The sequence below is a fragment of the Neolamprologus brichardi genome, chromosome 11, assembly GCF_056152115.1.
Source record: "Neolamprologus brichardi isolate AB-2024 chromosome 11, ASM5615211v1, whole genome shotgun sequence".
NCBI lineage: Eukaryota > Metazoa > Chordata > Actinopteri > Cichliformes > Cichlidae > Neolamprologus > Neolamprologus brichardi.
This window is the reverse complement of record NC_142114.1, coordinates 21,662,295-21,687,052: the sequence shown is the minus strand read 5'-3', so window position 1 is coordinate 21,687,052 and position 24,758 is coordinate 21,662,295. Positions and strand designations below refer to the sequence as shown.

The window sequence follows — 24,758 nt, the reverse complement described above, 5'->3', positions numbered from 1 at the left end:
TGGTCTCGACTCTTTGTATCTTTTTTTAAAGCAAATTACACAAGTACATTTCTTTTATCTGATAAAGTGGGCCCATCTCTGTATCTGTCTTTAGGATGACTAAAGGGACGTTCTCTGCCACAGCAGACAATCTGTGAAATTAGCTAGCAGTAAGGCACATGACTGCGTTGGAGAAGAAATAGCAGCAGGTGGTGAACGGAACGAGTATGTGGCTTCATTTTTCTCACTACAGCAGCAAAAAGTAGGGCTACACAATTTCTGTAAAAATGATAATCTCGGTTACTTCAGGAAGTATTAGGATTGATTATTTCGTGTCATAATCTGACTTCTGAAACGCTGAGAAAAAAAATTGCCTGTTATTCTTCGCCTAACTGAAACCAAAGCGTTTATAAAGAGCCGAATCGGTTTTACAATTCTTGGTAATCAAAGTCTGCCTTCCTTTGATGTTACCTCAAGCTGAAGTAAACCTACCCCCACCACTAAGGGAGTGAGTTGTAGAGAAGCATGAAAACACACAGCTGTAAAGGAAAGACAAAATGAGAACTGCAAAAACAAAATGGTTATCTCTTGGTCATTTTCTTTTACATAATATAAGATGAGCTTTATTGTCACTCTAAGCAAAACTGAAACTGTTGGGAGCCATCAATTTAATCAAATTACAATTTTAATCCTTAGCAAAAATTAAATGTAAAGGATGAATATGTGTATACACTCGTTTTAAACTAACAGTCTAAAGTTATAGCCTTGCAATATATTAACAAATAAAGTTCTTTTATAAAGATTTGGTGGAAAGTGTTATACAATCAGGTGGTGTTTATAAAATACTTATATTGTTGAGGAAAATGCAATACAATGATTGGAAACGTGACAATAAACAAATGAAGAATACAACAGTGGAGGAAATGAATACATTTTTAAAGATTTACGTCATCATCATCTGCCTCCATCTCACCCTTTACTACATCCATGAACTTTCTCTGTGGTCTTTCTCTTTTTGTCTCCATGTTCAACAGCCTTTTCCAATACATATTCAGTATCTCTTCTCTGCACATATCCAAGCCATCTTGGCCTGGCCTCTCTAATGTTATACCTCTGATATACTAATTTCCAATACTGAAAGTCTTAGTATCTTCAACTCTGCTCGGCCTCCAGTCTTTTTGTTAGTGCCACCATCTCCAAACCACATATCATAGCAGGTCTCAGTATCATCTTGTAAACCTTTTAAACCTTTTCTTTCAGTCTTGCCAAAGTTACTACTGCAATCATGGACAGCTTACTTATTGCCGAGTCTGTGCTTGGTCACTGATGTGTTTTAAGAGATCAGATTGCAAACTATCTCTATGCGCAAATGTTTGAATGCAAGAGATAATAGATTAAATTTATAGATAGATAGTGTGTGTGTGTGTGTGACAATAAAGCTCAGTTGTAGTGAATTTATGATCTAAACTGTTACTTAACCTAATTATTAAACCTATTTAAACCTAACCTAAATATTAAATGTAAAATTTTCCATATGTCGGTAAAAAATTTGGGGTCCGTTTTTAAAATACCAAATTTACCTGAACTCTACGGCGAGACGTCTCGTGAACCTTGAATTTAAGTTCAAGGGAACGGAATCATCAACAACAACAACAGGGTAAGACAGCCGGAAAACGCAGCTTAGAAGCGCCGAATTAAAAAAGTGAAAACGACAAATTAATCTAGTTAGAATTAATCAAGACGTTACAAAAGCAATTCTGGATAAGAATTACATTTCAAATCTGCGAAAAAACACAGAAAGATTCGTTGTAAATATTTGAAGACCCCCCTATTTCCGGTAATGGTAGGCTCTGGCTTTGTGACGTTTTAAAAATTCAGCAGGCAGGGTCGGCAGTTGCTTTACTACTGAGAGAAGAAAATCCGTTGTTGTGGAGCGGAAGAAAGGCGAAGAAGAAAACCGAGGAACGTTAAACGTACATACGCACGAGCGTTTAAAGCCCAGCGTTTGCGGGTCGTTTTTCTTCCTGCTTATTATTTTCCGTTTTGTTTAGCTATAATGGCTTGTGGAGCTACGTTAAAGCGGTCGATGGAGTTTGAGGCCCTCCTCAGTCCCCAGTCTCCCAAGCGGAGAAGGTGCAATCCACTACCGGGGACTTCTAGCACTCCGTCCCCTCAAAGATGCAGCCTCCGTCCCGCCGTCGACAGCCCGGCGCATTCGACGTCTCCCCCGGTTACTGGCGGCGAACACAGGCTCACTCCAGGTATGGATTTAGACCAAATTTGACGGCTTTTTCTCCCTTTCAGGGTGGGTGTCATGGGGGAGGGGGTTTGGGTGGAGTGGAATGGATAGCTAGCTACTTGAATGGGGGTTGGAGGCTAAATGTTAGCTTACCTCAGCTAACGTCAGGAAAAGGGAATGTCGTCGCTGATTTACCAGAACAGATCTCGTTACCAACCATAATGAATCGGTAAAGGCACCGAAAAGTAGAAGCGACTCTGTAAGTATGGGGCTTGTGGCGTCACTGCAGCTCTCCGTTTTCGTCCTATTCTTTGCTGAGCTGGCTTACATTGGCTAAATTTGTTTTGTCCGTGAAAAAAAAATTAGATCCAGAGTTGTTCGCTTGGCTAATTCAAACAGTCTATGGCGATAGGGGAAGTTGAATAAACATGACGCCCTTTTACAAGCTTTGCTCAGACAATCTTCAGACGTGTTACCACGTTCAATTATTTAATATATTTCATTAAACTTTAATTCGTTCAACTAAAACTGGACTGAAAGGACTCAACAAATCTTTCTTCTTTAACCCCTGCTCGTTGGCTCTCCTGCAGACAAATGGCATCACAGCAGCAGCCACATCATTGCAGACTATTAATTAGGAGGTGCCTGGGTAATGTTCCTTAGTTTCAATGCCACAGTGCCACAATTGTGTTGTATTGAGGTGGGGGTTACTATTATGCACCACAACCATTTCTTTTCCTCCTCAGGCATGGAGGAAGGCATTGTTCATTTCCTTTATGCCTGTACTTCACTCTCCCATTGATTTGAAAATGCAGCTCCATCCACTGTGAGTCTTGGATGGGTGTGTGGGGTGCACAAATAGGCCCAGACTAATTGCTTGTGTATATCCACTGCATCAAGTGGCCTTAATGTATGTGCCAGTCAGTGATATTTGGCAGGATGGCAGCATGAGGCCTAATCAATCGGTTAATTCTGCCAAAAAAAAAAAAAAGATTGCAAGATTAATTTAGCTCTCTAACTTGCAGAAAACCACACAATTATAAACCCCTAGATTTTTTGGATTTATACACAAATGTGACTCAGGTGGCAGATAAAGTGTTCTTTTTTGCCTATCATTTGGCAAATACTGAACCCCCAAAACTGCTCCCAATATGTAGAAATTCAAGGCTTTTACTCCTTATTGAACAGTTTGTGCTTTATAGCTAAAACCTCTCTAGTGAGTTCCAAAGTAAAATTACCAGAACTGAGAAAATCAAATTCACCAGGTCACTGTTGTTGACCCAGTTGTCTCCTCCATGAAGTAGTTTTAATTAAAAAAAATAATAAAAAAAAAGGCTTATTATTTTTACTTGAGTTATTAAGCAGCTGGAACACAATTTGACTTGATCATTACAGCCATTATTGCTGTTTCTTGCTGGGATTGTGTTACTTGACCTAACTACTGAGTGGGTGTGCATGTGTGTTTTCATTTTCTTTTCCTCCTTGGAACAGCAACATGGATGATGTTAAAACCGAGTGATATTCGAAAAAAGAAAAAGAAATATGCTATTAGTCAGGGTTGTATTCATCAGAACATTAAACCAACGCGACTCCCAGGTTGCACAGTATGCCTGCTGGGCTGCACGTTTGTGTAGTATTGTTTGAACACAACTCTTTGGAATTTAGCTTTCAGTTTTAATTTAAACACCCCAGGATTATGTCTCAGTCTGACCTAATAGAAAGTTTTGGAAATAAGTGAGCAAATACCTACATTTTGCTTCCTGATTGGCTTAATATGTATGACTTATAAGAGCTAAAGCTTAATATAGAACTTCTTCTTGTGTCTGCCTTTGGGTACTTTTCCTCCATTTGCTATCAGTTCCTCTTGGGTAGATACTGTAATATACTGAAATAATAATACTGAAATACTGAAAATATGTTAAAAGTTTATTTTATGACCCAGAAAGATTAATAAGAGTAATTTTAAAACTTAGTAGCGGCAGTCATTGCCGGAAACTGGAGTTTGGCTAGGCCGCGCTATGATTTCTGGGATATGGTGGGCCACGAAGGACATACCCAACCCATCCTTCAAATTCGGGGAAAAGGACGACGCATTTGTCGGCTGCATTCGGAGGGGTCTACGAATTTGGACAGCCTAATTGGTCTACAAATGCGTCCTCAAGAGGATGCAGCCCATGAATTTGGACACAGCTATAGAAAACCTATCTGGGTGATAATTTGTGATAATTATATGTATAGCAAAAATTTACTGAACATTTTACTGCTTGCAGGCAGCAGCGTTTATTAGTGCAACGATAATGCAAGGTGTTTTCCATAATTCTTCTCCAATGAACTGCTGTCATCTGTCACAGATTGCTAAATTCAAAGTGTGAATGGGCTGATCATCTTGTTGCGTGTGCTATGGAACATAAATTCATGGTGCGCAGCAACGTGGGATTCAATTAACTTGTGTGGAAAGGTAGGACAAGTTTAAAAATTATCAAATAAGAACTAATCTTGTTGTGCAGTAAGGTTAAATGCACACATTTGAGCTGCTGTTGAAAAGATTCAAGATGGAGTTTCAGCTAGCTTTCATGCTCCCTGTTTCTCATAAAAACACAACAAAATGTTAACACTTTGGGGGACTCATGCAAAGGGACATAAATGAGGTACCATGAATTTACTTTCAGTAACACTTCCTCATGGTCAGTCGAGCAAAGAAAACAGTTTTTTGGGTTGTTTTTTTTAATGCCCTACATCAGTAGTTTGTGTGGGTTACATTCATTTATACTGAGATTGTATGTAAAAGGTTGATCTAAACCTCATTGAGGTTTGGTTAGGACGTAATCTCTGACAAAGGGGTCTCTGTTGTTGCTGTTGTCTGGACTGTAAGGAAAAAATGTGCTTCATTGTACACATTATTGTATGATGAGGCTGGGGGCAGTGCATGATATTTGTCAGAGATGAGGCGAAGCTGCCCTGTTCCTCACAGATACAGGTGTTTATGGTGGTTGGCTTGCTGTGAAATGCGTTTCATCTCTGTAAATATTATCAGAAACTAGCCAAAGAATCCTATTGATTCAGGAGTGTTTTTAGTTTTGAGGGAATACGGGGCAGTTAAAAACAGTCTTTTTCTTCTTCTGCTGATATATTTATTTTGTTTGGTAATTACAGCGTGGCTGTGTTGTAAAAGAATTAGTTCAGGAGCTTGGAGTAATGAAGATTTGCCTGCTTTAGAGACACAAAGTCCAGATACCTGATACTAAGCTCATCTTTCCTGAAAGAGGCCTCCCATGGGAGCAGCTCTGCAAGGCTGCCTTTCTGATGTGGTGTGCTAAGCGAAAGCAGCTTTGTATTTAACGAAAGGTCAACTGTCATCCCTCCCACCCAACTCTACCCGCACATGTTTTCCAGCTAGTCAGGTTCTCTCGTGTGCAGACGAGAAGGCAAGAAAACAGGATTGGATGTTGCCAGTGGATCTTTAAGCAATTTCATTTCATACTGTAGATAGTACACCTCTTCTCCTCTGCCAGTCTGGGCTTGTACTTCTGTGAAATTCCCGAAGATGACAAATGAGCTGAGTGTTTTCTTGAGAGGCATTACTTAAAAGGATAAACTGTGTGGCACTGTTAATTTATAGGTTGGTCAGAAAGCTTCCCAGGTCATAGTTCAAGTGATAACCATAAAAAAGAACATTTAGCGTACTATTAGAGAATATATCAGGGTCTTTCCTGGCTCAGAATGGGTCTTCGGGTATGACTATGCACCAAAACACAGTCTGCATGTAGTTAAGGCGCCATTGTTTCTGTGCAGGAGTAAACTCTGTACTGGTGTTAAATGAAGCCTATTTATCAGAGTGTCTGTACTGACCTAAATGCATAGACATAAAAGGGCTATTATTGGTAGGAAAAAGTACCAATATGGTGATTTTATTCAATTACATTGATACACTGCTACCAAAACATGTAGGCGCTTTGAACAGATCCCCACACCATTTTCACTTACCAGAGTCACTATATCAAAACAACTTGTAGTGCAGACTATAAGAGCAAATATTAAATATTAAGAGAGAATAAATACAGAATTGTTGCCCTTTTTTTGTTCTTCTTTACTTGTTTTAATGTATTATAGGTTATTTTTATGTATTGTATAGACAATAAAAAACACATTATCTTGGTAGTGTATTGTTTTCATTTTAACATGCTGTAGTTATATGTAGTTAACTACAGCATATAACTACATATGCTGTAGTTATATGTAGTTACTTCAGACTTTTCACAAAGTCTGAAGTAAAGAAAATATGAAAGTTCTGGGAATATCCAAAAGCCTGATTTGTAGTACTGCACCGAGTACCCGCTGTAGTGGGGGTTGTCGTTGTTTGCATACTGTGAATTGGCGTGTCTGCCGTCACTAGGCAGCCAAGCTGTTGATGTTGGACTTGGAGCTACTAAATTTTGAACAGCACCTATGTTTTCTGAATCACAGGGAGAAGGGACCAACTCCATACTAGTGTTTTCAGAGCTACAAACACAAGGAAATGCATTTGTTTTTACTGGCAGAGCACTAGCCAACTATTGGCATGATGAGCGAGATAGAAGCAATGAGAGTGTATTGCATGTAACTAGTTTCTGCTTTGCTAAACTCTGCCAACCAATCTCACATTGTTTGTTTTCTACATTATATGTGACACAAAGTGCAGCAACTTTGAAAACATGATTAACAAGAAATGTAATTAAAGGTTTTGTATAGCTTCAAAAAATACACACAAAATACTGCTTTTGTTTTTTAACTTTACTAATTAGTATTTTGAATGCTTTGGGTGTTGTTTTATATTAGTTGAGTAGTCTGATGTTAGAAAGTCTGATCTCTATGTTAAATGACTAGTTAATTAGTCATCAGAAACCTCCCTACCAGTAAAGCCTTGGTAATACTCTCTTATGGACATGGTTACCTGGAGACCTGATGACCGAGTAGTCATTCTTGTTAGACTTCTTTGAAGTCCACCACCTGGGGCACATGGATGTCAGTGGAGTCACAAAAAACAAACAGGCATATGGACATCTGCACAGACCCTCGCGCTTACTGTGCGATAATATTTACGTGGTTCTGACCTGAGCAGATGCTGGTGAACTCGTGGACGTGGAGAGTATAATCTTACATCACAACCTACTTCCCAACATTCGAGATATTTGAAACGTACCTCCCCTACCGCCCTTTACGGGTGGAGGGTAAAATGAAGTGAGTTGGCTTTGTTTTCTCTCCTCCATGTCTAGCCGATCTTCTGCGTATTCACTGCTTAGCCCTTCAGCTTCTCCACAGTGTTTCTCTGGCTTCCGGAAGTCTCTGTGATTGATTGTTTGGTCTAGTTGTGGCAGGGTCATTGTTGCCAAGCAACCCTGTTGAGCTACTGGCAGTTGGCAAAGCTTTAAGTGACATACAGCAGGAGAGGGGTTTCACTTGTCATTTAGATGAAAAGACCAGTGATCAGTGGATACTGTATGCATACAAAGCATGCACTCAGAGGATTGTGTTCTCACTGACACTCTTAATTGATGGTATTAAATGACTAAGGTTTTTGGGGTGACTGTGGTTGAGCGGATCATCGGCTAATCGGAAGGTTGGTGGTTCAATCCCTGGCTGTTCCAGTCTGCTTGCCAGAGTATCCTCAGGCAAGGTACTAAACCCCAAGTTCAGTCTTCATATATGTTCAGTCAATGTGAATGTTAGAAAGTACTTAGATATAAAAAGTAGCACTCATATGACTGTCTGTATGAATAGGTGAATGAGTTGTGTTGTATAAAGAGCTTTGAATGCTGAAGTAGACTAGAAAAGTGCCATATAAGAACCAGTCCATTTGAACTCTTCAACACATTTGACTTTAAGCGTCTGGCCTTCTCTTCTCACACATATTCATGCAGGCTTTGTTTGATCAAATGTCAGTTTGAGTTCCCTTTACAAGTGGAGGGTTTCCTCTAGGAAACTGGTTCATGGAGATCTGTAGATCTACCAAGTGGCACTTGGTAGAACCCATAGTAAATAAAATAATAATAATAATTTCAGCTATTCTTTTGGCTTCCAAGAATTAAGTTGGCCAAGATAAAAATGATTAATTCTGTTTTTTCCTTTCAGCACATCCTTTACTTTTGGGCCTCATAAAACCCTGCCAGGTTGTTGAATGTTTAGTTCAGTTCACACTTTATTATTCAGCAACTAATATAACTTGATGTTTGATTTGTCTTCAGGACAGCTTCAGCATTATGCCGTTTCTGCAGTTTGTTGTTAAACTTCTTCAACTTCAGTGGTTTTTAAATGGCATCAAAACAGTGATCTGCTTAAACATTGTCCCACATCCTTTTTCTCTTCATACAGCTGATACGAAGCTGCAGAGTCTCTGTTGCCTGTAAGATGACATTGTTCTGTTTGCAGTGACGATGTTTTATTAGTCGCTAAACAAAAAAGTGCCTTCTAGATTGGTCTTGTGGTGTTTATGCTCAGAGGGTTCAGAGGCGCGACTACATCCAACAGAAGGATGGATCTCGGAGGACAACAGTTCACTGCACAACCGTATAGAACGCAGTAAATCCTCTGCTTTGCCCGCAGGTCTACAAGCATATTGATGAGTGGGTTGAAGTGAAAGAATGGCTTCTTACTCTATCCCCAGCCAAAATAAACAAGGCACTTTTCCTCATATAGAGATGCAGAGTGTGTCGAGACTATCTTTTTTGACTTACAGAAAACTTTACTCGCTCTATATTCTGTTATCGGCTCAGTTTCAGGCCCCTGTGTAGATCACCCCCCCACCCACCCCGCCACTTGTTATGTGAGCATGCAGGCCATGATATTAGCTGTTTTTAAACACTGGACAGCAGATTAACATAGACTTCATTCAAAGGAGGAAAGGTGCTAGTCGATAAGTTCCTAGATACTGTACAGGAACAAAATTTACTTGTTGTGACACAACTTAAGGAAGAGATGGACATCCATGAATTAGTAGAGTGTAACACTTTTTTACCTTTCATGTCAAGGTGAACTTGAGGTATTGTGTTTGTGATTATTTTGTCCAACTAACAACCTGAAAGTGTCAGATGGTAAACCTTAAAAAGCAGCACATTTTTCTTACTTGCATTAATATACTGGTGCCAAGTAATATTTTTTGATAAGACTATGACTTATAGATGTAGAGTATATAGCTGGCCTGTTACTGTACTTATGTTTCTCTTAATTCATGCATGAATCATGCAGCTTGTACAACAATACAAATCAGTTTGTACTGCATTTTCACAAAAACTGCTAAACAGACTATAGAAGGACGATGGTTGGGTACCTTGGTAAAGAAGTGATTTCTGTTGCTGCTTAGATCTGAGCATTTGCACTAGTTGTAACTTGGCATCACACACTGCTATTATGGAAACCGTATGAAAGAGAAGTGAAAATGATAGTCATAAGATTTAAAAACCAAAAAAGACCTTGTTTGGCTGTGTATGTGTTACAGCTGTGTTAGTCATGTTATTAATGTCAATCTAGTGCGCATCTGTTCCTTCTGTCAATCTTTAGCCTATATTGGCTAACAATTTGTAAATTTTGTAGTAACCTGTAAATTGTAAATACTGTAAAACTTTTTCTCTGTCATTTAATGGTCGGGCATTGTACAGCTACAAGCATTTCACCCCCATGTCATACTGTGTATGGTTGTGTGTGTGTGTGACAAATAAAATTTGAATTTGAAAGAGAACACATGGGAAGTGTTTTTTTTGTTTTGTTTTGTTTTTTTGCTGGATTATATTAACTTTGTTTTGTGGTTGATCTTGAATTTAACAATTGAACAGATTAATGAAAATAAGCAGGGTTTTTTTCCTGGAACAAATCTATGTGCAAAAAACAAAACTTGGCTTATTCTGCTATTTAAATGTGGACATTTAAAGTTTGCATCAAATAATTCTAGATAATTTACACTGCCCATCATTTTTACAACCAAATGTCTCAGTGTTGGGAGCATGTGTGAGTAAGGGTAGTATATTGATCCTGTTTTTCTTGTTTCCTGTTTGCCCCCCGCAGAGCAAATCTTCCAGAACCTCCGTCAGGAGTACAGCAGGATCCAGAGGCGGCGGCAGCTGGAAGGGGCCTTCAACCAGACTGAGGCCTGTAGCTCCAGTGATGCACCCAGCCCCAGCTCCTCTCTCAATGCTCCCAGCTCCCCACCAGGTAGGAGACGTAATAAACTTGGTTTTCTGCACTGTGCATTTTTTTTCTTTTCTTTTTTTTCTTCTGGTAAGCATGAAGACAAATAAATAAATAAAACACACAACTACACAACACACTCACTGCACAATTTCAAGAAAGAAAGGCAGACAAACTGTTTCCAAGGGTTGATGAGAGATGCGTGGGGCTGGGTGACTTGCTCTGTGCTCCTGTTGTTGCATAGAAACTCGTTAACTTGAAAGCATACAGGAGTCGGGGCATGAGCTTCTTTGCATGTAGCCATGCATGCCAAGATACATCAGTGTTGCAAGTGTTTGTTATATGTGGATGTTTTATAGAGGGGAAGATGGACTTAATTAATATCATTATCAGTAATATACTTTATCATTGGTGAAATAAGATAGCTTGCCAGTTTAGACCGTTTCTATCAGCGCCACGTTGACCATTGTTGATCGCCATCATCATCACCCATTGATATAACCCTACTTCTGTCCCAAATCTAACCTGCTGCCCGTGAGTCACTCTTATCCACTAGATACAATAAACATTTGGGTGCAAACAGAGAATACATGCATCATGGGCATATTATCCAAGTGCTGTTGACTGTAACGCATGTGTTTCAGATGGAAAATAAATTTTAGATTAACATTAGATTATTTAAATACATACATAATTTAAAGACACCTGTCATGTTATTACATGGTCAAGAGGAAGAAGACCCTTGTGATTTTGCACTATACAAATGAAACAAAATAGAATTAAATCTGAAGCTCATAGATCAGATTCACTAAAAGAGTTGACTTTCTCCCCTCCTCGTCTGCTTTGTGCAGCTTGATGTGGCTTCCATAAAAAAAATTGCCACACTGCTATTTTATGTGATGCAATGCATCAGATCTGATGGAATTACAGGCATTGTTTCGAGTTGCTCCATTCAGCAGTGGTTACATTATCAGTTTGGTGCATAAAGTAAAAAAAAAAAATCCCAGTGACTGTGAGTGTAATCCAAGCCTCAGGGCTTTGGGTCTGTGTGCTGGGTGACTCTATACAGGACAACCTCGTAGATCACAATGACTGCACTGTTACTAACCCGGCCTCTTTCTGTCTGCGAGGCCACTGTTTTAACCTTCATCCCCACTCTGCCATCCTCCACTGTGACTTACAAACATTTTAGTCTATCTGGCTCATAGCAGACCTCAAAGACCACTTTGTAATGAATCACCGAGCTAAAGCCGGCTCCAGTTTGAGCCTGGCAGAGACGCTGGGGAGACTCAGAAAGAGGCAGCATTAGTGTTGCATGACCCTCCTGGTCTTTCTGAGGTGAGAGAGGACACAGAGCTGTAATTCTGCAGCCAGCTGAGCAGCTATTAGCTTAGAGAGGATGTTTCTGCCCATGCCTGAGTATTGCACCATAGATGTGATTCTGCTTTATTTATTTATAGCTGATCTGATATGTTTTTTGTTTTTTTTTCCTCAGGTGCCTCAAGGAAGGACCAGCCTTCGTTTACGCTGAGGCAGGTGAGCTACCTGTGTGAGCGCCTGCTCAAAGACCACGAGGAGAAGATCCGGGAGGAGTACGAACAGATCCTTAATACAAAACTTGCAGGTAAAAGAATCCTCCTTAATAATAAAATTGAAAGGACTCGAATATGAACAGTGCCCTTTATATTCCGGGGATGATGTACAGTCAGTGTGACAAGCATTTGTCTTTAGTGTGTCTCAGATTTTCACGATGAAGCGTTTACAGTGTGTAGCTTCCTGGGAGTTTAAATGTGCTATTAAATCCCAAGATGAATATTTTATAACAGCTGGAGGGAACAAAGACATAAAGAGGATATAAAATGTCATTTGGCAACAAAAGCAAATCTGCATTCATTTGAGTATGTCGGCTTTAAAACGATTAATTTAAAAAAAAAAAAAAAAAAAAAGGTGCTCTCTCTGTTTTGACTCAGGCCTGAGTGTTTGGTAGATTTATAAACTTCCAAATTCCAGCTTGGGCTTGTCGTATACAGGAAGTGACACGATCTGCTACATATCACACATTATGTTTATTAAAAGCAGTGTTGACTGTTGCACACAAAAGTACGTTACTTCTTTTCTTCCTGTAAACAAAAACTTGTTAAGCTTGTCTTTACTTTTGCATTGCTCTGTGACATGGCCCCAGGTGCATTATCACATAGTGTACAGCCCCTCACACTAACACAAATGCCTATGCTAATGAGAACACACAGGGTCTTTGCTTTATCGAGCCCCAAAGCCACACAGAAAAGTGTTGCAGCCACAGTGACCCTGCTATAGAAATAGCAATATAGAAACTCTGACTGCTCATGACTGCTTTGTTACCTCTGGCTTCTTTGGGGGGTCGGGGTCAGCAAACACTCGGCTTTAACATCACTCTAGGTTCTTGGTTGCTACATTTGTACTAGCTTGCTGTCAGTTTTAGGAAAGTGGCAATGTCGTTGTTAGCAGCTATTTGTGGTCTGAGCCAAACCGTTTGTACTTGACTGATATTTGTGTCCTTCCATAGAGTATAACTCAAAGTAATGTTTATCTGCGCTGCTCTAAAGTTGACTTTTCCTCCTCCACATAACTACAGGGAGCCGATTGTAGCAGAAGTACACTGATTAAAACGGTGTCGGTGAGGTTTAGTAGTTCTACTGATGCTTTATTATGGACAGTTTCTATTAAAAGACCTGGAAATGTGATTGTGAATCAGTTTTCCGGTACTTAGCTTAATGAAAATGAAGACTCGTTCCTCCACCCATTTGATGTTTGCAGAATGTGGCACACAACCTCACCTCCATCCTCCTCTCTTTTCAGAACAATATGAATCTTTTGTAAAATTCACACAAGACCAGATAATGCGAAGATACGGAGCTCGACCTGCTAGTTGTGAGTACTGTTATCTTTATTTACTTTATGTTTTTAAGTCTGTTCTCAGTTAAAAAGGACTGCCTCTCTTATAATAACAATTATTTTGTATTTCAGATGTGTCCTGAGCTCACATCCATGTGATCCCGGCTTCCTCTAATAAGATGGCTGCTCTTCTACTGCCTCCTTCCAGTTGATTTACATTTTATTTCCCTAACACCGCCCCCTCGTCCCTTCTCAAACTGTTTGGGTGCCATGATTTATCCACTTTTTAATCCAGAAGTTGGTTTCTTACTTCAAAATTATTGCTGCTGGCCAAACTTAGAAAAGTCTGAGAGAAAGTCTGTATGAAGCCCGCTATCTTTTGTTTTTTTTGTTGTTTTTTTTCCCCCTTTTCTTTTATTTTTTTAAATATGCTTTTCTGGACTTCCTCACTAAAGCAGATGTTTGTTGAATCTCTTGCCAGCGCTGTAGAAAAAGCTTATTGGCTTGTGACCGTTCTGTATAACCTTCCAGCAGCTGTATCTACTGGCTCCTGCTTCTCACCTTGTCCCACTTTACTGTCCCCCCTTTCCCAACCTCCCTCCTCACAAAACTTACCCAAAATGTGGATTTTTCTCCCTTTTGAAAAAAATAAAAGTTCTGTGACTAAAACATGTTGTCTTGGGTGTTTCTTTAAACCTCCATATTTATATTAATAATGTGCACATTAAGCCACAACATCTCATCATTAGGTCAGTAGTTGCTCTTTTGTGACATTTTGACCCTAAAATATGTTCTTTTTTTGTATCATCTCAAATGTATTTCTTTGCACACCTAAATGACTGAACTTTGAGTAAAATGATGTTGAACATCATTTTAACCTAAAACAGGTTATTGGAAATTATCATCCTGAAGAATACTGCTGTTTTTTTTGTTTTTTTTTTAAATCTACGGTTTGGCTTGTCTTCCAAAAACAAAACAACAAGGGTTATAATTAAATGTAGATAAACGACTAAATTTGAATTTTACTGCTTTTGGCTTTGAATTTTCTGACATTTTATACAGAAAAATGCAGATGAGCTGTGATTAATGGAGTATAATTGATGAATTAAGCAAAAGACCTCTAACATGAGTTCATCCATGCATAATAATAAAACCTATTTATGTTGAAATCTCTTAGCTGATGATTTGTTCAAATGGGAAATGTATGGCCATTAAGACTTGTTCACAACTGGTGTCTTATCTACTGTAATCGTTGATTCTAAAAATAATCCCGGCCATTAGCCTTATTTGCGTGCTGTAGCACCCCCCTGTGGTAGATTGGGAGAACTACAACCTCAATATTAAAGCGGGTCTCTGACCTGAGTGAAGTTTATTGACACTGATCAGTTTGAATATGAACCAAGCTTCTAATCAAGAGTATTTTCTTTTCTATGTGTGGTTGGACGCTGGGGTGGACTTATAGTGTTGGTCGGGATTAGGCCACGGCTCCTTGGGAGGAAACGCTACCGTGTCTGTGACGTCACTGACCACAGGTGTGGTACGAGGGGAACAGGTAGGCTGTTTGCGCGGTTTGGAAACTTGGGATTTGTGGGAAAAAAACAGCTGTGCTGTAGCTGGGAAGAAGAAGGGGAGCATCGGGAGTTTGTTTATCTCGCGTAGGAAGAAGGAAGTTTCCTGCAGGAAAAAAGCAATGAAAGGCCTATAATTATCAACAAGGGCTTAAGCGTTTTCTTTCAGTCTCTTAGGGAGGGTCAGTCTGAAGAAGGCAGCTCTGCGGGTTGTCCGAAAGCATGGCCGGACTAAGATAAACAGGGGGAGAAAAAACCCACAAAACTTTGCTGTAGGTTACTGTTTAACTCCAGTTCTCACCGATCAGCTCTTTCATTCAGGACTTGGAGTCGTTTGATTTAGTTTGGAGAAGTCGGTATTTGTCTCTTTGGCACCGCCTGGAACCATCTTCTCTCTTCCTGTTGAAGGTTAAGGTGAGTTAGACAAAGTTCGTGATGATCAATTTATTTTATGTATTTATGTTAAGCAGCTATCCAAGAAGGTAAGGGCACGAATGTAATCCAAGTCCTCTTAATGCCGACAGTCACCGAGCCCTAAAAATCAGACTTCGCCCAGAAAACAGGAAATGCTACAGCACCCGGTAACCCTGCACTGTTACTGTGCTGTGAGAGAAGTTGTAGGTCAAAATGTTGGCAACACGGAAGGAAGTGCCATAAAATAACATTATTATTAATAATAAATTAGAATCTCAGCCTATAGTCTTAAAAGTTAGTTTAATGCTTACAATAACCTTCAGTGTATTTCATGTAGTTGAAATGCACGATTAAAGACGACACCCAGCTTCAGGTCAGCTCTTGTAAACAAGGTTGAAATAATCAGCTGAAACATAACTGATTTAAGTAAAACATTTTTTTTAGTCAATTTTCTTGCGCACAACCCGGAGGAGGCTTTATTGAATATTGGATGTTTACTTGTTCTGGGACATGACTGAGAGTCAGCTGCCTTCACAAAACGATGTGTTTGTTTTGGTTCCTTTTTCAAAACCTGTTAAGTCTCGTCTCCCGAAAAACATCCGGATATAAGGAGAAAAAATAAACCTAAATATTCCTCAATAATCGGAGCGAAACTGAAACAAGAAACTAGACCTTTAAAACTAAATGAAATCTAAAGAAGTCTGAGGGGGGGAAAGAGAAGGGAATTCTAATAAGGAAAATAGGATCGGCTACTGGGTGTAAACAGAAATAAAAATGCAAAATGAAAACATGGATCCATCTGGCCTTGTGTCAACGGTTCAGGCTGCTGGTGGTTTAATGGTGTGAGGGATCTTTTCTTGGCAATATGGGCTAAACTCGCAGAGGCAGGTGTTTGTAGCTCTGTGTCACAAAGAACTCGGGTAGTTATGAAAGCAAAAGAGAATCTAACAGAACGTGGCTGTCAAGACATCATATATAGATGTGAAATGACCACATACTATTTATTAAATTCATTTCCATCCACATTTTAAAAGCTTAAAAAGCAGCTCCTGCTTCCAGTAGTACTCAAATTTCTTTTACACTAACTTAGAATTCACTTTTAACTCAGGGCTGGAGCAGTGATGGCGGACGATGACCTGGAGCAGCAGGAGCCGTTTCCTGTGGAAACGGATGAGAGGCAGCCGAGGGATAAAGAGGAGCAACCGGATGGTGTCTTGGAGATGGGATGTTATGAGAAGTTCCACCGTCTTGTCTCCAAATGGATGCTCCCAGAACACTTACGCGAAAAGTACCTGGAACGCGCCAACTGCTTTCCACCCCCCATCTTCATCATCCTCATCAGTATTGCAGAGGTAGTTCTGCATATGCATGACACCGATGCTGTACAGGCACTAGGACAGTGATTATGGTTTACATTAGTATTAAATACATTCATGGTAACTGTTAATAGTACTGTTTTGTTGTTCTTTTGTTCTTACCTTATTTACTGTACAGCTCTTTGGTCCTGTGCTGGCTTTTTAAAAGTACTTTATAAATAAAGTTGGATTGAATTGGATAGGATAGCAGATATTAATGAGAAATTATTTGTCTTATTTGACTGTTTGTATATCTTTGAAAATGTGTGTTTTCACAAAGATGAAGCCTCAAACTGAGAAGCTTTGTTGGGCATTTCTTTCTTTCCATGTCTTTCAACATCTGCACCGCCTCCTCTGAATGTGCAGATTCATCAAGTCATTGTTATCAGTGAAAACAGCGGTAGCTTCAGGTTACACTGAGCTTCACTGCTGGGAGAAGCTTTTCCACAGAAAGCCAGTGTGTCTTTCATTCAGATTCAGTTAAATAAAAACATCCAGTGGAATTTGGTAGCTCATCAGCTGATTTACTCTGACCTCAAAGAGTTATTTATGATGTACATATTAAGACTTTAAGTCAAGGTTATGAGGAGTGTATTTAAAATTGCCTCTATGTTAAACACATCACTGTAAGCGCTCATAGTGCCAATGTGAGCTCCTCTTTCTGGCTTTGTTGCCAGAACTTTATGGCTTCTGCCATTTTGGTTTTTTGGAGCGGGAAGTGATCATATTTAGACAAGAGGGTGGAGTGCTAACCTGGGAGCTAACGCCACCGAGCTTGTTTGCACACCAGCCTCAATTTCCGGGACTGAAAATTAAAGAGCCACAAAGTGCCAAGAGGAAGACTTCCTCTACTTGGCCACACGTAACAAAGCTCCCATGTTAAAATGCCCAACTTTCATGTTTACAGCTTGGTCTGTGCAGATACTGTCCCCCGTCACAACAACACTAGAAGTGGTGAATTTCAGTATAACTCGCCTATCTGGATACTGGAGTTTGGCGTGTGGGTACTTTGATTGGCAGCTGTAGCTGCCTGGTGTTTGTTAGGATTCACCTTTGCTCCTTGAACTGGATCTCTTCACTTTTTTAGTGTCCTTTGGAGTATTTTTAAAGGCTTAGTTGTATGTGGCTTGCTGTGCGGTATAGATGGTCTGTTTATGCTTCAGTTTCTGTGAGCACATCAGGGCTTGTGAGATAACCAAGTCAGTTTTCCACTTGGTTATATTGTAACGTGAGAGCTGGTGTGAAGCCTGTTGCCTCTGTTTGCATGCTGCCTTGTTCAAACTTAGGAATGAACAGCTCTCTTTGTGGCTCACAGATGTCCAGTGTCGCTGCATTTGAATGCCCATGGATACTTTCTCAGCGTGTTGTTGCTTTATACTCATAGAGATATAACCATGTAGACTCTCTGTATCATCAGACTGGGAGGAGTTTTGAGGTCAAGTTAGTGGGAAACATGTCTCAGTGAAGCAAACCTCAACATCTGTATGTCTAATTCCCTCATCTTTTTGTTTTTTTCACAGCTATTAGATTTAGCTTGACCCTGATATCTTTTCTACAGCGTTTTAGACTCTCATACTTCATGTCTAATGTTTTGTATCCACCCTGTTTCATTCATCAGCTGGCTGTATTTATCTACTATGCTGTGTGGAAGCCACAGAAGCAGTGGGTGACCCTGGATGAAGGCATCTGGAACAGCCCTTTAACCTACAAGCCTGAATCCCGGAACGAGGCTTGGCGCTTTATCTCCTACATGTTTGTCCACGCCGGGTAAGCATGGGTAGAGCTTTTAGATATGTTAATTACACGAGTGAGGCTCTAATCAGTGCAAAACCCCCCAGAAAAACATTTTAAAAAAATGTGGATAAAACTCACTCACGGGTGATAATTAAACCCAGCGGTCACTTTTGAGATTGCAGGTTTTGCCTAAAGCATCCTCTCTTGTGTTTTTTAATGTTGAGTTTTTAGCTGCAGCAGTAGCCCTTCAAAATTACTCACCACAGAGGTGAGTAATTTTTCATGAAGATGGATAACTAATATCCCAGCTGCCATGGGGTGAGAATGGGGGCACACCCTGGACAGATCAAAGGTTTATTACAAGGATAGCACAGAGAGAGGCAGACAGTCACACATCCCACACCTACAACCAATTTCATTTTGAGCTCCCCCAAGAGGAAACCAGTGCAGGCACATGGATAGCATGCAAACTCAAGTTGAGCTTCAGGTCATTTTAAAGAGTTGCATGGAATCTTGGTAGTAATTGTCTGGCATGGCTGTAAAACCACTGCAAATGTACTGGATGCAGCAAGAAAGAAGTCATTAGTGCATAAGCTGCAGAAAGACCGGAAAACCAAACATCATGACTCCACAGGAAAGCTATTAGCAAAGAGGAACAACAGTCTAACCAGCTCTGACTGAAAAAAAAAACCCTAAAGCTTAAGGCGGGTGATATTCTGTAACAAAAACCTCTGAAAAGACCAAAAGCAACAATGAAGTGTATGCTGTGTGTAGACAAAATCATATAGAGCTTATTGCCGTGGACACTCTTATTGTCCAAAACTATTAAAAATACTTACCTGAGGTGTGTTGTTGCCCTGGCTTTTTTTTCCCCATGAATAAACGCACTGTATATTGCTTTGAATCTGGCCTGCAAACTGCCTTAGTATCCTCCTGGAACAATGTGCAGAAACAAACAAACCAAGTTTAGTCTCTTAAAGTAACATTTGTGCAACTGATTTAGTAATAAAACCAGTTTAAACAGGCTTAACACTTCAGCATGAGCGATCTAAATAGGGACTGTCTGTGTTCATGCTATTTTGTCCATCATGCTGTCCTGCATCTCAATGGCCAAGAACTTATTGCCTACCTTGTATTTTCTAGTGTGCAGCACATTTTGGGCAACCTGTTGATGCAACTGGTGGTAGGAATCGCACTGGAGCTGGTGCACAAAGGATTTGAAGTGGGGATGGTTTATCTTTCTGGTGTTCTTGCAGGTGAGAATGACCTTTTTTCTGTCTTTCACTTAACAGCCTCAAAACAGAGAACCACCTGCTGGTGGAATACTGAAAGAGGATAGAGGACACACAAAGTGCTATGATGGTTTAGTCTGGCTTTAAATTGGATTGCTGCTATGTCCCTGAGGCTAATCTGGGACTATCATCCAGTTATAATCGTACTAGTCTGATGTTATCTGCCCAGATGTGACTCTTAATCCAGGATAAGGTCCTTAATCTTGATATATGATGTCCAATCAGGAATATTCTCCACTTGACAAACTTGTGTGGAATAGTCGTTGCAATGGCGGGGCCAAGCCAAAGCATCATGATGTCTACTTTCCTAGGCAGTATGGCAGAGACGGCTCTGTGCATGACCCCAGTCCTCTGGGACTCTAACTACCAGATGTCAGCAAGCCTCCCTTCCTGAGACTCAGCCTTCCTGAAGTTAATTTTCCTGTTCATGTTCGTGTTTGAGTGTTAAAGCTGTGGATGTTTCTCCCTCAGGGTCTCTAGCCAGTTCCATTTTTGACCCTCTCAGTGCCTTGGTGGGGGCTTCTGGGGGTGTTTATGCCCTACTCGGCGGTTACTTCATGAACGCTGTGGTGGTAAGTTCATCAGCAGTTCATCAAGAAATCTATATTTTCTTTTCATGTGACAATGCAATATGGTGTAGGTAGTAAAGAGACATGATCTACAGGTTAGTCTTGTAGGTAAAGACTAGAAATTGAAGTAGTAATGTTGAATTTTGTCAGTGCATATGCCCCACAGGTCGGGCGTCAGAAGAGAAAGAAGAATTTGGGAATATGTTGGGTGAAGAGATTTAAGTCAGAGCGGTAGATATTGGTGATTGGATCAGGCTTGAGTAGATACAGAGGTGAAGTGTTCATAGATGTGGTATCAAGGAGAGAAATGCAGAAAAACAGATCGTGGTGGATTTTGCAAAAAGGATGGAAATGGTTGTGGTGAATACCTACTGCAAAAAAAACAACAACATATGAGTGGAGGAAGGTGCACACAGGTGGACTGTATCTTAAGCAGAAGGTGCAATCTGAAAAAGAGGAAGTAGTGTCAGGGGGAGAATCTAACTGGGCAACATTGGATGGTAGTCTATAGGATGACTTTAGAAATCAACGAGAGGAAGTGAGTGATGTGTTCATAGCAATAGCTCGCACAGTTTGTTTAATTAAAGGGGAACTATTCTGTTCTTTTCCATTTCCATGATTTTGTTGTTGGATGCGGTGGTAGTAACTTTACATAGTGAACAGTGTAAATTCTTTTTAGCCCTACATTGGGTCTTAGGACAGTCCCTTAGTTCATCCCCTCTTTGAAACAAGCCATTTTAGGTCCTTTTAAGGCAGCTTTCTTATCACTGGCTGACCTCTGCAAACAGAGCGTTTGTGCTAGCTACTGACAGCCACTGCTGTCTGCCTGAAATGACCACATTAAAGTTATCAGCTTTCATTTTACATCATACAAAGTGGTCATGATGAAACAGAGCATTTAGAGCTCTGGGAATGCTTTTGGCTCATAAGGATTATTTGTACATGTGCTGACCTCATTAGGTGAATCTTTATTTGATATTAGCAATTTAATTTTTTATGACCAAAAATAGAGAAAAACAAAAATAGCTGTATATTTACATTTCTGATCATCCAATGCCCCTTTTACTTTGTAAATTACTACCTGTGTTAAGTTTAAATCTAAGTATTGATCTGGTGTTTGCTTCAATCTACAGAATTTCAGAGAGATGATTCCTCTCATTGGAGTGTTTCGTATCCTCTTCATTGTGGTCTTTGGTAGGTTCTCCTATCTGTGTTTTGGCCTGTTTGTGTTTTTGTACCTGAGGAAATTACCTTCAGAAACATTAGATTTAAAACTGTTTGCTTTTTCCCAGTTGGTTTAGATTTCGGGTTTGCCTTCTACAGAAGATTTGTCAAATATGAAGATGGTTTACAGGTACGATTTTGCTACTGCTGTGCAAAAGCCATAAACAAACAGGGCCTTTTGTTCCTTTTGTTAATCTCCTCTGACACAGAAGATGCCTCAAGACAGATCCAGCTAAGTCAACCTCCCCCAGCAGCAAGCTTGTTTTGTGATAGCATTACTTCCTTGTGGCTCCAGACGAGCTCAGTAGCTCTTTCTGAAACTTGATTATTCATGCCGATGCACGCTCCTCTGTGCAAAACATGCCAAAGCTTTCCACACAACCAGAACACAGCCTTTTTATTTGGTTATTAAACTGGTCTTGCAAGTTTTCTGAGTCGCTTTCCAGTGGGGGTGGGGGGCAGTAGCTTGACTACCTTGTAAATAGTGTGAAAGACTAAATGTAAAACCCGTCTTTCCTCTTAGGTGTCCTTTGTTGCTCACTTTGGAGGAATTGTGGCAGGGATGACCGTCGGCTACGTCTTCTTCAGTGCTTACAATGAGAAGCTACTCAAAGACCCACGTTTCTGGCTTTGTATAGTGGGCTACACAATCTTTGTTCTCTTTGCTGTGTTCTTCAACATCTTCCTTTCTCCAGCCCCGTAGGAGCATGAAGCTGCACTCAGGTCCTGTTTTAAACTCTAAAACTCTTGTGTCACTCAGGAAGCTGATTTTTACTGATTTGTTGTAGAGAACTCTTACTTTTCAGGGACCCGAACATTGAATTGTTGGGTTTTTAGTTTTTTTTTTTACTTTGAGCTCTCTTTAGGGCTGAATTTGTGTGAAATGGCTCCTCCTGCTGTTTATGTGTAGTGTTGCTTTTATGCTATGCAGATGAAAATGTGCCCATTGAAGCATTAATTTTGAACATGATGGGGCAGTTATGTGTGACTTAATTAACATATGTGGTTTACTCTTTCCTTGTGTGCTTTGTTTTGACTTTCTGTATTTTCCACTGTGTTCTTTTTATTTGAATCATCGAGGACTGCCATTGATCCACTGTTCATAGAAAAGTTTCTTACACTGCTTAAAAACACTATGCACTAGAAGAAAACATCATATTAACATCTGACATCACATTTTAAGAGTTTTTATACGTGACAGCTATAACTGTATGTTTACATTGATGTAATGACTGGAAGAACAAGGTGAGTGTCCATAATGCCTCTTCTTTAGCTATGAAGCCGCTTTACTATCAAGCATGTTATTTTTAAAAATGTACTTTTTTTTTTTAACAAAAAATATTTTTTGTTATTGAAACTGTAAGTTATCTAAGATTGTGTATAAACTATGACAAAAAGACCAAACAGACCTTCTACACTCATATTTTCATAAATAAGTCCCATTTGTAAATATTTTTTTCACATTAAATATGAAACTTCTGAAGATTTATTTTGTGTTCCACTTGGTTAAACCTGGTTTTGATCAGGTCCGCTGGTGGTATGCATTTACATATTCTGCTCTCTGTGTTCCAGATGTTGTTGTGGGGTAGATTCATCATCCCTCCTTAATAGCACCATAGCCTGGATCAGATATAGATACAGCCAGTAGGTTATCTACTAATAAGTGATCTGATTTAAATGTTTCTGAGTAATAAAGTAATGGAATTAATCTCCTGTTTATGTGCAGATGCGCGATCAAAATTATGGTTTTTAGAGAATCATTTCTGAAAAGTTCTCCCTTTGACATATTGGAGATGTACTGAAGTTTCTCCTCAATAAATTCAACAAGATCAGTCTCATACAGCAGCGACTCCACCAAGAACAGTTACAAATATGACCAGCAGAGGACGCACTGTGCCACACTACTCAGTAATGTCTGAAAAACAGGATAGAAACAAATATACAGACAGCTCCAGGAAACAGCTGCTTATATGGCAACTTATCTGCATCTGTACAGACAGTAAGTAAAAAACAGGTTTAATAAAAATAATAAATTTTAAAAAAAGCTTAATCTTCATCATTTGATAATTAAAGCTAAGCACAGAGTAAAAAAATCCAGTCAGAAACATCACAAAACACAGACATGACACATGAACCATGAGCTACACTAGATGTAAACATTTTGTCAGTATAACCTCCAGTGGGAAACCTATTTTATTTCAGGCCAAAGTCAGGAAAGTATGTTTTGGCCCAGTGCAGGCACACCTATTCTTACCTAATGCACTAATATGTGTGACGCAGTGGTTACATTTATTTTATTTTTTTGCAGTTTTGATAGAAATAAATGCAGAAACGGGGAGAAAAAAGTTTGAAAAAAATAAGCCCAAATAAAATTAAAAGTATAAATATTGCATTACTTTAGTGTTTTTTAAAGCTCTGCTACATGTGGAGAAGTTGCATTAAGACAGATCAGGGAGTAATATTGCTAAATCTCACCTGATTGTTGCTTATTGTTGCGGTTAAATGTAATGTGTAGAAATAAGCACATCTGGGAAATTAGCGCACTGACAACATCGATGTGCAATTCAGAAAACTGCTGAAGTTTAGAGTTGCCGGTCTCAGGTTCGCCTGCTGCTCATGTTACCACTGATGTTTCTTAGTTAGAGGAAAGCAGTCTGATTTATCCCTCAGTCATGCGACGATGCTGGGGCAGAGGGCTCAGGTTGGTTTTGTGTAATATTTTTGATACTCTGCTTACATTTGGCACTCTATATGAATCTGTGCCAGCACTCTTATGTTTAAAGAAATTAAAGACTCATTTAAAAAAAACCCCACAGCATTCTCGATCCACCTACTGACATCGAGCATCCGAAAGACGAAGAGCATGGTGAGACATATTTCCTATGGAAGTGGAATGAATATGCACCAGCTCTAAAATCCCCCCGAGGCAGTTCCAGCCTCTCATCTTCACTCTGCCACGATGACTGATAGTAATTCAATAACAGAGAGACATTAACCAAGTAAAAGCAAAGAAAATCTGCTGAATTAGTTCAAACATCAACCTTTCCAAGGATAAAATGTCACATTTAGAGAAAATGGACAGCAAAGATGATTTCAAATATATGACAGATGTGATCTCTGGACAGGTCGTAACCCTCTTCAGCAAATCATCATATGCTTGAAATCATCTTTGGAAATGCAGCTTTCTGCAAATGTGATGTTTTCTCCTTGTTAACATTTCATTTTGTTAAGCTGAGATATATTACATCTTGACAATACCACTGTTAACTACCAAGAAATCTTTTTATACTGTGCACCATTAGTCTAAAATACTGCTGCTAATGTTGCTGTTTGAACTAATTCAGCAGATTTTC

General features: G+C 39.6%; 2 protein-coding genes across 2 annotated transcripts; both read left to right on the top strand.

The window, feature by feature from the left end:
- The first annotated feature begins 1,853 nt into the window (after positions 1 to 1,853).
- On the top strand, positions 1,854 to 13,918 carry akirin1 (akirin 1). Its single transcript, XM_006791704.3, has 5 exons — positions 1,854 to 2,240; positions 10,253 to 10,399; positions 11,871 to 11,999; positions 13,214 to 13,285; positions 13,382 to 13,918. The coding sequence occupies exons 1-5, from the start codon at positions 2,036 to 2,038 to the stop codon at positions 13,390 to 13,392; spliced, it is 564 nt and encodes a 187-aa protein (XP_006791767.1). The 5' UTR covers positions 1,854 to 2,035; the 3' UTR covers positions 13,393 to 13,918.
- Positions 13,919 to 14,687: 769 nt separating this feature from the next.
- Positions 14,688 to 22,809, top strand: rhbdl2 (rhomboid, veinlet-like 2 (Drosophila)). The gene is made up of 8 exons (XM_006791703.3): positions 14,688 to 15,231; positions 16,340 to 16,583; positions 18,205 to 18,353; positions 19,464 to 19,576; positions 20,084 to 20,184; positions 21,315 to 21,375; positions 21,474 to 21,535; positions 21,929 to 22,809. Exons 2-8 carry the CDS (start codon positions 16,353 to 16,355, stop codon positions 22,106 to 22,108), a joined length of 897 nt encoding a protein of 298 aa, XP_006791766.1. The 5' UTR covers positions 14,688 to 15,231; positions 16,340 to 16,352; the 3' UTR covers positions 22,109 to 22,809.
- The last annotated feature ends 1,949 nt before the right edge of the window (positions 22,810 to 24,758 follow it).